Below are 14978 nucleotides of genomic sequence, written 5' to 3'. Positions count from 1 at the left end.
ACATACATTTCACATCGTGGAAATTCTGTCAATCATTTTCAGCCAAACGCTGATTTTATATCACTTCACTTTATTATGAGCTGAGTTGAATATGGAAATTAAATCCATCCATATGATTCAGTCTGACATGAGGTACAGTAAAGAGGTGTTGTGCAGTCTAGAATGTATGCATGGAAAAAGTGACAAACACCAGGAATAACATGTCCGTTACACTCAAAATGGCTTGCAGCAAAATCATGGAAATTGCACTTTAGATTGAGCTTTCCTCCCAGACGTCTCCATTAGGTTTAACAGTTGCCTTCTGCCTTCAAACAGGAGGATGCTGGCTGCCATGGCTGAGTTGAGACTGTCCACGCCAGGGACCACAGGGATAAACAGTCTTTGACCGGCAGTTCTCTCAGCCAATTGGACGGCTTCCAGACTCAGTCCATGAGTCTCTCCACCAATCACAAGGCCTGTGTTCCCCTGAGCCCAGCCTTCATGGTACAATTTGGTCTCCACTCTTGGAAACGACAGTTCGGAATCTGATTGATATTCCTCATAGTGCATGTCTTTACGATTAGGACTGCTACTCACCCATCCATAGTCCCCCGGCTTTGAAGGTTTATTGGACTGGTTTGCTTCCACGTCCTCAGGTACTTCTCTCTCAGAGCCGCTGCAGTTATCTGCCACGTGGACAGTCACAGACTTTGGCAGCTGGTTTTGAATGTCGTCCCAGTCCAAGCTGGGGAAGATGGGAAGGCGGAAATGGGCACCCATCGCTGCTCGCAGCACCTTAGGTTCCCAAGCGTCCACACAGCCTGTGAAAAGAGACATATACAAGATACTTAGTGAAATAACCATCCAGAGTAGTGCACAGGTTCACACACTGTAATTCCTCACTATCAGCTCCTATGGGTACACTCAAAATGGCCACCAGTCCACCCAATATGGCATCATTGACTTGAATAGGGTGTAACATACCCATCCCCTGCTTATCTGTAACATAATTGACTTGAATAGGGTGTAACATACCCATCCCCTGTGGTCCTCTGTAGATCAGCTGGTAGAGCACGGCGCTTGTAACGCCAAGGTAGTGGGTTCGATCCCCGGGACCACCCATACACAAAAATGTATGCACGCATGACTAAGTCGCTTTGGATAAAAGCGTCTGCTAAATGGCACATTATTATCATCATGACATACCCTTGGTGAGCAGGACATTGTTGCAGCCTGCAGCGACAGCACAGCGCAGGATGGTGCCCAGGTTCCCAGGGTCCCGCACGTTGTCACAGATCAGGGACAGTGGCACAGAATGACCACGCTGGTCCTGAGGGAATGTCAGCCGGGATGGGTCTGGCCGAGAAAATATGGCTACAAGGGGAAAGCATTGTCAATATACAATACTTATTCTCAACAATATACAGTAGTATGTAGAACAACTTCAAAATCATTCTGAAAATGAAATCATGCAGCCTATCATACCTATCACTCCCTGTGGCGCTACAAGGTCAGACCAGATCTTGATGTCCTCAAACTTGACTTTGACCAGAGTGGCCCTCTTCAGTTTGTCCAAGGGGAGCTCACACAGTCTGTCCACAGAACTGAAGAACACCATCTGAGGGTTGGCTCCAGCAGCCAGGGCATCGCAGATCAGACGTCTCCCCTCCAACAGGATCTTACCCTGGTGCTCCCGAAACGTCCTGGAGCGAGCCACACTCACCACCCTCCTGGTAGATGGCGAGAGGATAGAAGTGGTCAAGGGCAAGAAACATAGCAGGCTATCTGGGCTGAACATCAACTATCATACAAAGCCTACATGCAAACATACATCACAGCCCCGTAGTTACTAGACCTCTACTAGCCACTATAATGAAAGAGGATATATTCACTCAACTATCTACCTAACATAGGGTCGATAGCCAACATGCACTGAGACCTACGCCAATCTTTTGTCACCAGGGAAGGCCCTTTCGAATTTGAGGCCACCTAGTTGGTCCTTCAGATTGGTTGTATGTTCCGACGTTGAGGATGCATTGCCATTTCTGGCACTCCATGACATGCTGAAAACACTATCAGTGGTCTCATTTTTTAAATTGGCGTTGACAGTGGACCCAACTGTCTGAGACTGCTTGTTGCCGATTTTATCTGACCTCTGTTTCGATGTCGTCTCACTATCAGGATACAACACCTTCACAGGTCTCCTTTTCAATGCTCGCACGTATCTCTTTGAATCTACGATACAGTCGTTGCCTTTTTTCAGAATATTACTTCGCTCTGCTGTAAGAAGATGCCACAACATGCGTCTCATGAACGCCGCCATCTTCGCGACAAGAGCAAGAAGAGGGCGTGGGAACATTCGACAGTGGCATGACGATTGGTTGGTTTATACCATTTTTTAAAAAGGGGGGGGTAATCCAAGTAAAACGTGTTTTATGTTGGTAATACTGATCTGTAAAACAATATTAGATGCTTAACTTTTAATTTAAATACTCCTCGTTATCTTGAGATAGATTTGTGATCTGCAATTGAGCGGCAAATCATTTTAGCTAAAGCGAAAATGTTGTCTTCCATAGAATAGATACCAGAGCAATCGATTGCAAGGATCCTCAATCGACGTAGAGAAACGGAGCGTGATATATAATCGTATAGTACACAGCAAACTCACCTGGGATATCATGGCTTTGAGGCGAGCCTTGCATTTCGTTTTCAAAGTGGGTGACAGAAGCAAAACGGCCACCTTTTACCGAGATGTGCTCGGCATGAAGGTACGTTTTCAGCTCTGTCGTAGAACATCCTCAAACATGTGGCCAATGGATTTCACTTGCACAGAATGTACCACTTTTTCAGTTATTTGTTATGATTGTGTTTCAATGTTGTTCATAGTGCTGTAAACTCGCGTGATATTGGGGACTAGATCACTGTTTTGCCAAAATGTCAAAATCATTTATTTAATTTCAGATTTTGCGTCACGAAGAGTTTGAAGAGGGATGCAAGGCCACTTGTAATGGGTAGGCAGGCTGTCAACTTTACTGTTCAACCAACACCTCTTGTGAAAAATAATTGTTAGATTTACTTGTTGTGTAACAATAGTCACTGTCTCTGTTTTGCTCTCTCTCATATGATGCCATACTTGCTTGTGTGTGTGTTCAGCCCTTATGATGGAAAATGGAGCAAGACAATGGTCGGCTTTGGTCCAGAGGATGATCACTTTGTGGCTGAGCTGACCTACAATTATGGAGTGGGAGAATATCGCCTTGGTAATGACTTCCTGGTAAGTGAATGGTTATTCATGAACACTCAATATTTATATATTTTTTAACCTAATCTTAACTCATTGTATGCCACCATGTCTTTATTTCAGGGTCTGACTCTGCAGTCTAGCCAGGCTGTCAGCAATGCTAAGCGGCTTGGTTGGCCCCTCACTGAGGTTGGAGAGGCTCTCTATCTGGCTGAGGCCCCAGGAGGTTACCACTTCTACCTGGTGGACAAAGAACAGCCTCCCAATGGTGGGTCAACAGTGCTTTGCACAGAAGATCATTGCTGTAGTAGACTGTAAAGTAGAGTAGTAGACTATAGCCTACCATGTTTATTTTAAAGTCCAGGAGGAAATTAATTAACCTGGGTACCAGTCTGTTTGTGCCATCATGCCACTCCTTGTCATGCCATGTTTGGCTTGCATTGAGTAGGCAGGAGCACAAACGTATCTGGAACCAGTCTAGATATGAATACTCCTTACATCCAGGTAACTGCCAAAATAAAGGAAACACTAATATAAAGTGTCTTAATAGGGTGTTGGGTCGCCACCAGAACCGCTTCAATGCTCCTTGGCATATATTCTACAAGTGTCTGGAACTCTATTGAAGGGATGCGACACCATTCTTTCATGAGAAATTCCATCATTTGGTGTTTTGTTGATGGTGGTGGAAAACGCTGTCTCAGGCGCCACTCCAGAATCTCTCATAAATGTTCAATTGGATTGAGATCTGGTGACTGAGACACACATACCCTTTAAACCCCCTATGCTGCTTTGAGACCCCTCTTTCAAAGTCAGAGATCTCTCATTCTAGTCATGGTAGCCAAAAGAATGGGCAACTGGGCATTTTTATACATGACCCTAAGCATGATGGGATGTTAATTGCGTAATTAACTCAGAAACCACACCTGTGTGGAAGCACCTGCTTTCAATATACTTTGTATCCCTCATTTACTCAAGTGTTTCTTTTATTTTGGCAGTTGCCTGTATATTGTGAATGTGTATCTGTTTTTCACTTTGTTAAAGATCCTGTACAGAAGGTGTGTCTGGCAGTGTCTGACCTACAGAAATCAACACACTACTGGTCCTCCCTTCTGGGGATGAAGGTGATGGAGAGAAATGAGGAGAAGAAGACTGTGCTGATGGGATTCACAGACACTCAGGTGTGTGTGAGAGAGAGAGACTTGGTTCTACACCACAGGAGGTTGGTGGCACCTTAATTGGGTAGGACGGGCTCGTGGTAATGGATGGAGCGGAATTAGTGGAATGGTATGAAATACATCAAACAAATGGTTTCCATGTGGTTGATGCCATTCCGGCCATTATTATGAGCCATCCTCCCCTCAGCAGCCTCCTGTGTTCTACACTTAGAACACGACTGTGTGTTTGCATGAATTGATAAGATGGTGCTAATGCTAGGTGTGTGTGTTTTTCTGTATATTTGCAGTGTAAACTAGAGCTTCATAACATTGGTGGGACATTAGATCATGGGACAGCCTTCGGGAGGATAGCATTCTCTTGTCCACGTGAGCAGGTGAAGTAATAGATCCTTTTCCAGTACACGACACACTGATGTCACGCGCAGATGCGCGCAACTCTTGGCGGCAGTAAGAAAGCCATCGCCGTCTGCGCCCATTCAACATAGCCTAGATTTTAAGTTTTTATTACTTCTAAACTAAATAACCTTTTTGGGTTCTCATATGCTTACAATTATGTTTTGATTCTAGCTTGAACAGTCGCTAAGATTATATTTGGTTGTGATCTTTGCAAAATAACTATTTTAGATGCAGCAGTTGTTAGCTAGAATGCTAACAATCATTTACATAGGCTGTAGGAAAAGCTAGCCAAAGAGCCATTTTACTGGTTGAAGTTTATTTTTTAAAAGTATGATACAGTTGATTTGCGATGACACAAACATATTAAACAGGACATTCATACGAGCCTTAAAATCCAATTAGAATCCAAAAGCAGTGTGAAATCACTCATTAGCAACATGTAAATAGAGGCTTTTTTTTGCTGGTGTTCTATAAGAACTCCCCCTTGTACTACCACCAACTTGCGCGCATCGCTCTCGTGCGGCAGTGTTTGCAAACACAGAAAGGGGTCTATACAATGCTTTACATTCTTAGTTGTTTTGCCCTACAGACTCTTTACATACATGAACACAGAAAGCAATATATAACCATTTTTGTTTAATTATTTTTAGTTGCCAGATCTTGAAGCCCTGATGACAAAAGAAAACCATAAAATCCTTACTCCCTTGGTTAGCCTGGACACCCCTGGGAAGGCTACAGTAGAAGTGGTCATTTTGGCTGATCCAGTGAGTGCATTACCAAATGATTAACATGGGTAAAATTGATTAATAATAAATTCTCCACATAATAACTGAGGTCATCTGTGGTCTAGGATGCCCATGAGATCTGCTTTGTGGGAGATGAGGCATTCAGACAACTCTCCCAGATGGACCCCAGTGGAAATGCATTGCTGGATAAGGTTGGTATTTAGAAATATTATGCAAATAAACCAATACTTTGCATTAGCACAGAGTACATAGTCTTAATCTATTACCCTAATTTATTTTCAGGCCATGGCTGAAGATAAAAGCGATGAGTGGTTTGCCAAGCACAACAAGCAGAAGGCTTCAGCATAAGTGCTTAGAACATAGCTGAGCTGTCATGGATCTACAGGACATTTCCAACCACTGGACCTGGATGTGTTTGTGAACACTCCAATAGAGGTGTAGAGCATGGGCTCTCTAATTGGCTGTACTTTTTGCCCCGTATATGGCATTACCCTTCTAGCTGCACTATGTCAGTAGATTTTACTCAACCAGAAGCATAATTTAGAGATGCTTAGGAGACTGAAAGTGTACCTGTACTTCAGTCATACTGTGGCAGAAGCTTGATGAACATGGACCACTTTTATATGAATCTTGTTCGTGTATGCAATGAAAACAATCGTGCCTGTTCAGCTCAATGAAATAAATAAAACACTGTAATAATTCGGACTTCATGAGAATAGTGAAGTGCAAGTGTATGGTAGAAAAGTAATTTCCATTTGAAAATCCTCACACTGCACAAATTGTAGGTCAAGGTTTGTGAAATGTGCAGACACTGCAGGTTGAAAAACCAATGAAACAAGAGGGCATATGCATATCATGTGATGTTGAAGCTGTGTCATGCTCATTGAACTGTATCAAATGGGGAAATGAAAGTGAACTATATCAAAAGGGGATGACATGAACCTTTTCAAGATGGGAGAATTGCCTAACCTTTGCAAACAACTCCTACTATAATTTTCTAGTGATTCCCTTTTGGCATAAAGAGATGAATGACACTGAATAAGAAGTGACTGGTCCCTTATTGAACTAGCTGTTGAGTGGTTATGCATAATAAAGAGGGAGAAGCATATGAAATAATTGTTGAATAAACTTGTGTGCACTGATTGAAAAGATGAGTAAGTGCAATGTAGCTAGGCCAAGGCCATTTACGTGGGGCACGGAGAAGCTGGCCGATGGGCGTGAAGGGGGAGAGCCTCGTAAATGGCGTCCCTTGAGAAAGCAAGAAACAGATGTACGTCAGGAGAAGTGCAGTAATATCATAAGGAGACGTATACTTGGATGATGACGGAGGAATGGTGAGAAAAAGAGAGGCAGAGGAGGTCTAAGAGAGAGAGGGAGGAAGATTGTGAGCTTGAGTCGGTAAAAAATGGCGGGAAAAAGGGAGAAGGTTTGTTAAAGAAGAATGGTAGGAAATGTAAGCAAAGTGAGCTGAAGACAGGAGGAGAAATGGAAGTGAGGTGGTAGGTGTGGTGAAGTGCTCAGAGCCAGAGGCTTGCACAGAGGGTCAGGATAAAGAGGAGTCTGTGACAGTAGGAGTGAAGTTTTTGGAAAAGGTGGACCCTTGCCTTTTGGCTGATCCATTTGTGGTTTCAGGATGGGTGAAAAAAGTGTTGGGTATAGTGGAATCGGTGAGGGTAACCAGAAGTGGTCTAGTGATAATTGTTTGTTTCTGTTGGTCAGAGGGAGAAGGCACTCAGAGTTAAACAAATGGGAGAAAGAATTGTGAATTGTTTCGCTCTCAAGAAAAGGGTGCCGTTGAAAGGAGTGATTACTGGGGTAGCAGTAAATGTAAAAGTTGACAAACTGAAGGGGAAGATTCCCGGTGTTTGTGATGCTCGTCGTTTGGTGCGACGCAAACAGGGTGGCGAGAGTGGGGAAACAGAAGAGTCATTGTCTGTTCTTTTGAGTTTTGAAGTTGAGTCTTTGCCTGACAAAGTGAAGTTAGGATAAATAAGTTATCCTGTACGAGCATATGTGCCGAATACGTTACGATGTTACAGGTGTCAAACTTATGGGCATGTGGCAGCAGTGTGTAGGAGGGAGGTTCCAAGGTATGAGAAGTGTGCAGAAGGGCATGAAACAAAGGAATGTGTAGCATTGGGGAAAGTAGTGGTATGTGCTAATTGTAGGGGTGCCCATGGGGCTGGGGATCAGAAATGTCCTGTGCGAGAGAGGCAGGTTGAGGTTTCCAGGGTAAGAGTAGTGAAGAAGTTGTCATATGCTGAGGCAGTGAAGAAAGTAGAGGAAGATGGGTCAAGGGGGAGGAGTGGTGAGAGTAGTAGGTATGTACCAGTACATAGGGATAGGCCAACAAGTGTTATATGTTTCAGTAAGATTGGATTTTTAGCATTTATATAAATGTTTTTTTTTTTTTTTTTTTTCTCGGGGGGATGGATCAGCTTAATATTGCAGATAGATTGTATCTTCTATCAATGTAATTGTCTGCATCACTTCCAATCCCCCATGTTTTTTTTATTTTTTATATATATATTCCCCTTTATTACTTTTCAACCCCACCATCCTTTCCCCTACTTGGAGTAAATTAGTGAACAACAACGCCCAGGCCTCTACTTCCGGTCTATACTTACTATCTACACCTTATGGACAGAGTTAATTTTACAATAATTCTATATCTATATCTATATATATATATATATATATATATATATATTTATTTTTTTTTTTGCTCCTGAACTTCTTCTACTCTCAACCTCTCCGATCATTTTCATGATGTCCATCCGGTTTGCTTCTAAATGCCATATCTTTCTAACTGTGCTCTTTCCCAAAAGCTCCCAACATACAACCTATATACTTATTATGGACACAGTATGCTTACATTATTAGCTATCTTTGTTATTATTTGTTGTTATTTGTTATTAGTCCCATCCTTCAACTCTATTCAATACCTCCCATCTATCTCTTAACACCATCCATATAGGATTTCTATTTGCCATATATATTTCAACCATACTGTGATGTTTTACAAAAAGTTCTGAACCTTTCTATTCTCATTGCTTCTACAGATTGTGAATTAAAAATAAACATTTTTGCTAAAAGTATTATTATATTATTGATTGATTGACTATGACTTTTCAGATCACCCAGTAATGCTATCTTCAAGGTTAGTTCCAGGTAAATATTGCAATCCTTTAGCCATTCCTGGACCTGTGTCCAAAAACAAGCTACAAATGGACAGAACCAAAACAAATGATCTAATGATTCTATCTCTTCACAGCAAAATCTGCAGAGCTGGGAAGATTGTATCCCCCATATAAATAACATTCTATTGGTAGCAAGAATTTTATATAATAATTTAAATTGAAAGATTCTAATTTTTTGAATCCGGTGTCGTTTTTGCGTGTCAGTTCATAAACACTATGCCATGGGATCGGTACGTCAAAGATCTCTTCCCAACTATTTTGCTATCTATATGGGACTGCTGTCAATCCTTTGGTCCTTAAGTGAAACTGATATACTTTTTTATTTATCACAGTTTTCCTTAACCAATTATGTTCTTTAATGCAAGGCCGACAGACAAGTTCCTTACTTTCTCCCCCTTCAACTTTCCTCTTCCACTTTTGCGGTAAGGCTGCAATTATTTGGTTGTAATTTTGGGTAGAGCAGACATTTCCATATGTTTTTGTTAGCTGCATGTGCGACATAACTCCACCAGTCCTACCGATGATATCATTTACGAAGATTATACCTTTTTAAACATTCTGTCAAAAAATAAAGGTTTTTTGTCAATTAGTATATTTGAATTTAACCACAATATTTGTTGCATTATTTGTTCTGTCGTTTCTGGAGGATTAAATTGAAATTGCAACCAACTTTCTATGGCTTGTTTTAGAAATAGTGACATTTGGGAGATTATTTCCTTTTCAAATAACTGAAAGTGAGAGGTTGTAATCTGAATAAAGGGAAAAAGGCCTTTCTTGAACAGTGGGTGAGACAATCTTACTAATTTGCTTGAGAACCAGTTCGGATTTAAGTATAACTTTTGGATGACTGAAGATTTTAGTGATAGGTCTAATGCTTTAATATTTAATAATTTCTGTCCTCCGAATTCATATTCATTATATAAATATGCTCTTTTAATTTTGTCTGGCTTGCCGTTCCAAATAAAATTGAATATTTTTTTCTCATATAATTTAAAAAACTGTTTGCTAGGCGTAGGCAAGACCATAAGCAAATAGGTAAACTGGGATAATACTAAAGAGTTAATCAGGGTGATTTTTCCACAAATTGACAGGTATTTTCCTTTCCATGGTAGTAAGATCTTATCTATTTTTGCTAACTTTCTATTAAAATTTATTGAAGTGAGATCATTTATTTCCTTTGGGATATGTATTCCGAGTATATCCACATCACCATCAGACCATTTTATTGGTAAACTACATGGTAATGTAAAAATTGTATTTTTTAGTGATCCAATAGGTAATATAGAACATTTGTCATAATTTGGTTTTAATCCAGAGAGGTTAGAAAATGTATCTAGATCCTCTATGAGGCTGTGGAGGGATTCTAGTTGTGGATCTAAAAGAAAACATTAATCATCTGCGTACAATGACACCTTTGTTTTTAAGCCCTGTATTTCTAATCCTCTGATATTATTATTGGATCTGATTTTAATAGCTAACATCTCGATGGCCACAATAAATAGATATGCCGATAGTGGACAACCTTGTTTCACTCCTCTTGACTGTTTGAAACTTTCTGAGAAATAGCCATTATTTACTATTTTACACCTAGGGTTACTATACATGATTTTGACCCATTTTATAAGAGATTCTCCAAAATTGAAATGCTCCAGGCATTTATATATAAATTCCAGTCGAACTTTATCAAATGCCTTTTCGAAGTCTGCTATGAATAGCAGGCCTGGTTTCCCATATTTTCCATAGTGTTCTATTGTTTCCAATACTTGCCTTATATTATCTCCAATGTATCTTCCATGTAAAAAACCTGTCTGATTAGAATGAATAATATCCGACAATACCTTTTTAATTCTATGCGCTATACATTTTGCTAGGATTTTTTGCATCACAACACTGAAGTGTAAGGGGCCTCCAATTTTGTAAATGGACTGGATCTTTATATTTTCCACTTGTATCCTGTTTCAGTAATAATGAGATCAGACCTTCTTCTTGAGTGTCAGATAATCTACCATTTACATAGGAGTGGTTAAAACATGCTAATAACGGTCCTCTTAGTATATCAAAAAAGGTTTGGTATACCTCGATTGGTATGCCATCCAACCCTGGAGTTTTCCCCGGACTTAAAGTCTTTAATTGCATCCAGAAGTTCCTCCTCTGTAATTTCACCTTCACATGAGTCTTTCTGTGTGGCTGTTAATTTGACATTATCAATAGGAAAAAAATCTCTACAATTAGCTTCAGTTAGAGGAGATGGAGGCGACTGAAAAGAAAACATATGCTTAAAATACTTTGTTTCTTCCTTCAAAATATCATTAGGTGAATTATGGGTGACTCCGTCAATTGTAACCAGTTTCATTAAGTTCTTTTGGTAGCATTCCTATGTTGAAGATTAAAAAAGAATTTTGTGCATTTTTCCCCATATTCCATCCAGTTTGCTTTATTTTTATAATATATTACACTTGATCTTTCTTGAATAAGTTTTTCCATTTCTTTTTGTTTTTCCTCTAATTTATTCTGAGCCTCTATGTTACAGTTTTTATTGCCATCTATCTGTTCTGTTAGACTTTCTATTTCCTTTCTTAGTATAAACTCTTTTGACCTAAATTGCTTTTGTTTTCGAGATGAGTACTGAATTGCATGGCCTCTAAAGGCACATTTAAAGGTGTCCCATACAATAAGGGGATTCGCTGTACCTACAGTGGGGAAAAAAAGTATTTAGTCAGCCACCAATTGTGCAAGTTCTCCCACTTAAAAAGATGAGAGAGGCCTGTAATTTTCATCATAGGTACACGTCAACTATGACAGACAAAATGAGAAAAAAAAATCCGGAAAATCACATTGTAGGATTTTTTATGAATTTATTGGCATATGATGGTGGAAAATAAGTATTTGGTCAATAACAAAAGTTTCTCAATACTTTGTTATATACCGTTTGTTGGCAATGACACAGGTCAAACGTTTTCTGTAAGTCTTCACAAGGTTTTCACACACCGTTGCTGGTATTTTGGCCCATTCCTCCATGCAGATCTCCTCTAGAGCAGTGATGTTTTGGGGCTGTCGCTGGGCAACACAGACTTTCAACTCCCTCCAAAGATTTTCTATGGGGTTGAGATCTGGAGACTGGCTAGGCCACTCCAGGACCTTGAAATGCTTCTTACGAAGCCACTCCTTCGTTGCCCGGGCGGTGTGTTTGGGATCATTGTCATGCTGAAAGACCCAGCCACGTTTCATCTTCAATGCCCTTGCTGATGGAAGGAGGGTTTCACTCAAAATCTCACGATACATGGCCCCATTCATTCTTTCCTTTACACGGATCAGTCGTCCTGGTCCCTTTGCAGAAAAACAGCCCCAAAGCATGATGTTTCCAACCCCATGCTTCACAGTAGGTATGGTGTTCTTTGGATGCAACTCAGCATTCTTTGTCCTCCAAACATGACGAGTTTAGTTTTTACCAAAAATTATATTTTGGTTTCATCTGACCATATGACATTCTCCCAATCCTCTTCTGGATAATCCAAATGCACTTCAGACGGGCCTGGACATGTACTGGCTTAAGCAGGGGGACACGTCTCGCATTGCAGGATTTGAGTCCCTGGCGGCGTAGTGTGTTACTGATGGTTGGCTTTGTTACTTTGGTCCCAGCTCTCTGCAGGTCATTCACTAGGTCCCCCCGTGTGGTTCTGGGATTTTTGCTCACCGTTCTTGTGATCATTTTGACCCCACGGGGTGAGATCTTGCGTGGAGCCCCAGATCGAGGGAGATTATCAGTGGTCTTGTATGTCTTCCATTTCCTAATAATTGCTCCCACAGTTGATTTCTTCAAACCAAGCTGCTTACCTATTGCAGATTCAGTCTTCCCAGCCTGGTGCAGGTCTACAATTTAGTTTCTGGTGTCCTTTGACAACTCTTTGGTCTTGGCCATTGTGAAATTTGGAGTGTGACTGTTTGAGGTTGTGGACAGGTGTCTTTTATACTGATAACAAGTTCAAACAGGTGCCATTAATACAGGTAACGAGTGGAGGACAGAGGAGCCTCTTAAAGAAGAAGTTACATGTCTGTGAGAGCCAGAAATCTTGCTTGTTTGTAGGTGACCAAATACTTATTTTCCACCATAATTTGCAAATAAATTCATTAAAAATCCTACAATGTGATTTTCTGGATTTTTTTTTCTCAATTTGTCTGTCATAGTTGACGTGTACCTATGATGAAAATTACAGGCCTCTCTCATCTTTTTAAGTGGGAGAACTTGCACAATTGGTGGCTGACTAAATACTTTTTTCCCCCACTGTATGTTATGTTGGAAAAAGTCAGTTATAAATTCCTTTGTTCTAATTATAAATAAATTATCATCTAATAGGCTTTGATTAAATTTCCAATATCCTCGCCCACGTGGAAATTCAGTCAGAGTAATGTATATGCCTATTATATGATGGTCCGACCGCATTCTGTCCCCTATCAACACTTTTTTTTACTTTTGGTGCCAACGAGAATGAGATAAGAAAGAAGTCAAGACGACTAGCTTGATTCAGTCTCCGCCATGTATATCTCACTAGATCAGCATATTTAAGCCTCCATATATCTACTAGTTCTAATGTATCCATGACATTCACAATTTCCTTAAGAGCATGTGGGTGATTGTTTGTGGTGTGATTTCCTTTTCGGTCCATTGAGCTATTTAAAACAGTATTATAATCCCCCACCATAATAATATTGTCTTGAGTTGCTTGCAGGCTTGATAATTTATTATATATATTGTCAAAGAATTGTGGATCATCATTATTTGGTCCGTAAAGGTTAATGAGCCATATCTGTTTATGGTCCAATACCATATTTAAAATAATCCATCTACCTTGCGTATCTATTTGGACAATTTGCACATTCGGATCGAAATTACTATTCATTAATATCATCACCCCTTTTGAATTTCTTTGCCCATGGGAGAAGTATATTTCCCCCCATTCTTTTTTCCACGCTACTTCATCTCGAATTGTTGAATGAGTTTCCTGTATACAATAGATATTATATTCCTTCTCTTTGAGCCATGTAAATATTGTTCTTCTTTTGTTATTATCAGCTAAGCCATTACAATTATAACTGGCTATACTTATTTCACCATACACCATAATGAGATACAAGTTTCAAGTCTATTTATCATTATATATGTTTGTAAATTTACCAATAAAAAATAGCGTAATGATTGAGTGTCCATATACAGTGGGGAGAACAAGTATTTGATACACTGCCGATTTTGCCGATTTTCCTACTTAAAAAGCATGTAGAGGTCTGTAATTTTTATCATAGGTACACTTCAACTGTGAGAGACGGAATCTAAAACAAAAATCCAGAAAATCACATTGTATGATTTTTAAGTAATTAATTTGCATTTTATTGCATGACATAAGTATTTGATACATCAGAAAAGCTGAACTTAATATTTTGGTACAGAAACCTTTGTTTGCAATTACAGAGATCATACGTTTCCTGTAGGTCTTGACCAGGTTTGCACACACTGCAGCAGGGATTTTGGCCCACTCCTCCATACAGACCTTCTCCAGATCCTTCAGGTTTCGGGGCTGTCGCTGGGCAATACGGACTTTCAGCTCTCTCCAAAGATGTTCTATTGGGTTCAGGTCTGGAGACTGGCTAGGCCACTCCAGGACCTTGAGATGCTTCTTACGGAGCCACTCCTTAGTTGCCCTGGCTGTGTGTTTCGGGTCGTTGTCATGCTGGAAGAGCCAGCCACGACCCATCTTCAATGCTCTTACTGAGGGAAGGAGGTTGTTGGCCAAGATCTCGCGATACATGGCCCCATCCATCCTCCCCTCAATACGGTGCAGTTGTCCTGTCCCCTTTGCAGAAAAGCATCCCCAAAGAATTATGTTTCCACCTCCATGCTTCACGGTTGGGATGGTGTTCTTGGGGTTGTACTCATCCTTCTTCTTCCTCCAAACACGGCGAGTGGAGTTTAGACCAAAAAGCTCAATTTTTTGTCTCATCAGACCACATGACCTTCTCCCATTCCTCCTCTGGATCATCCAGATGGTCATTGGCAAACTTCAGACGGGCCTGGACATGCGCTGGCTTGAGCAGGGGGACCTTGCGTGCGCTGCAGGATTTTAATCCATGACGGCGTAGTGTGTTACTAATGGTTTTCTTTGAGACTGTGGTCCCAGCTCTCTTCAGGTCATTGACCAGGTCCTGCCGTATAGTTCTGGGCTGATCCCTCACCTTCCTCATGATCATT

General features: G+C 40.6%; 2 protein-coding genes across 2 annotated transcripts; one reads left to right on the top strand and one right to left on the bottom strand.

The window, feature by feature from the left end:
* Positions 1-82: 82 nt before the first annotated feature.
* On the bottom strand, positions 83-2333 carry LOC121567961 (rRNA methyltransferase 3A, mitochondrial). The gene is made up of 4 exons (XM_041878381.1): positions 1923-2333; positions 1465-1709; positions 1186-1353; positions 83-800 (listed from the first exon to the last, which is right to left on the bottom strand). Exons 1-4 carry the CDS (start codon positions 2300-2302, stop codon positions 235-237), a joined length of 1359 nt encoding a protein of 452 aa, XP_041734315.1. The 5' UTR covers positions 2303-2333; the 3' UTR covers positions 83-234.
* Positions 2334-2567: 234 nt separating this feature from the next.
* Positions 2568-6653, top strand: LOC121567963 (glyoxalase domain-containing protein 4). Its single transcript, XM_041878383.2, has 9 exons — positions 2568-2747; positions 2941-2990; positions 3133-3253; positions 3344-3488; positions 4262-4398; positions 4683-4769; positions 5442-5555; positions 5642-5728; positions 5820-6653. The coding sequence occupies exons 1-9, from the start codon at positions 2658-2660 to the stop codon at positions 5883-5885; spliced, it is 897 nt and encodes a 298-aa protein (XP_041734317.1). The 5' UTR covers positions 2568-2657; the 3' UTR covers positions 5886-6653.
* The last annotated feature ends 8325 nt before the right edge of the window (positions 6654-14978 follow it).

This window comes from Coregonus clupeaformis, chromosome 6 (genome assembly GCF_020615455.1).
Source record: "Coregonus clupeaformis isolate EN_2021a chromosome 6, ASM2061545v1, whole genome shotgun sequence".
NCBI lineage: Eukaryota > Metazoa > Chordata > Actinopteri > Salmoniformes > Salmonidae > Coregonus > Coregonus clupeaformis.
Note: the sequence above shows the minus strand (reverse complement) of the source record. Positions and strands in the feature narration are given on the sequence as shown.

Coding starts and splice junctions, on each gene's coding strand:
- LOC121567961 (XM_041878381.1), bottom strand. CDS start 2,302: ATGGCGGCGTTCATGAGACGCATGTTGTGGCATCTTCTTACAGCAGAG. Junction 1,710..1,922: donor CCTGGTGACAAAAGATTGGC/GTAGGTCTCAGT, acceptor GCCATCTACCAG/GAGGGTGGTGAGTGTGGCTC. Junction 1,354..1,464: donor AGCGCCACAGGGAGTGATAG/GTATGATAGGCT, acceptor TTCCCCTTGTAG/CCATATTTTCTCGGCCAGAC.
- LOC121567963 (XM_041878383.2), top strand. CDS start 2,658: ATGGCTTTGAGGCGAGCCTTGCATTTCGTTTTCAAAGTGGGTGACAGA. Junction 4,399..4,682: donor TGGGATTCACAGACACTCAG/GTGTGTGTGAGA, acceptor GTATATTTGCAG/TGTAAACTAGAGCTTCATAA. Junction 4,770..5,441: donor TCTCTTGTCCACGTGAGCAG/GTGAAGTAATAG, acceptor AATTATTTTTAG/TTGCCAGATCTTGAAGCCCT.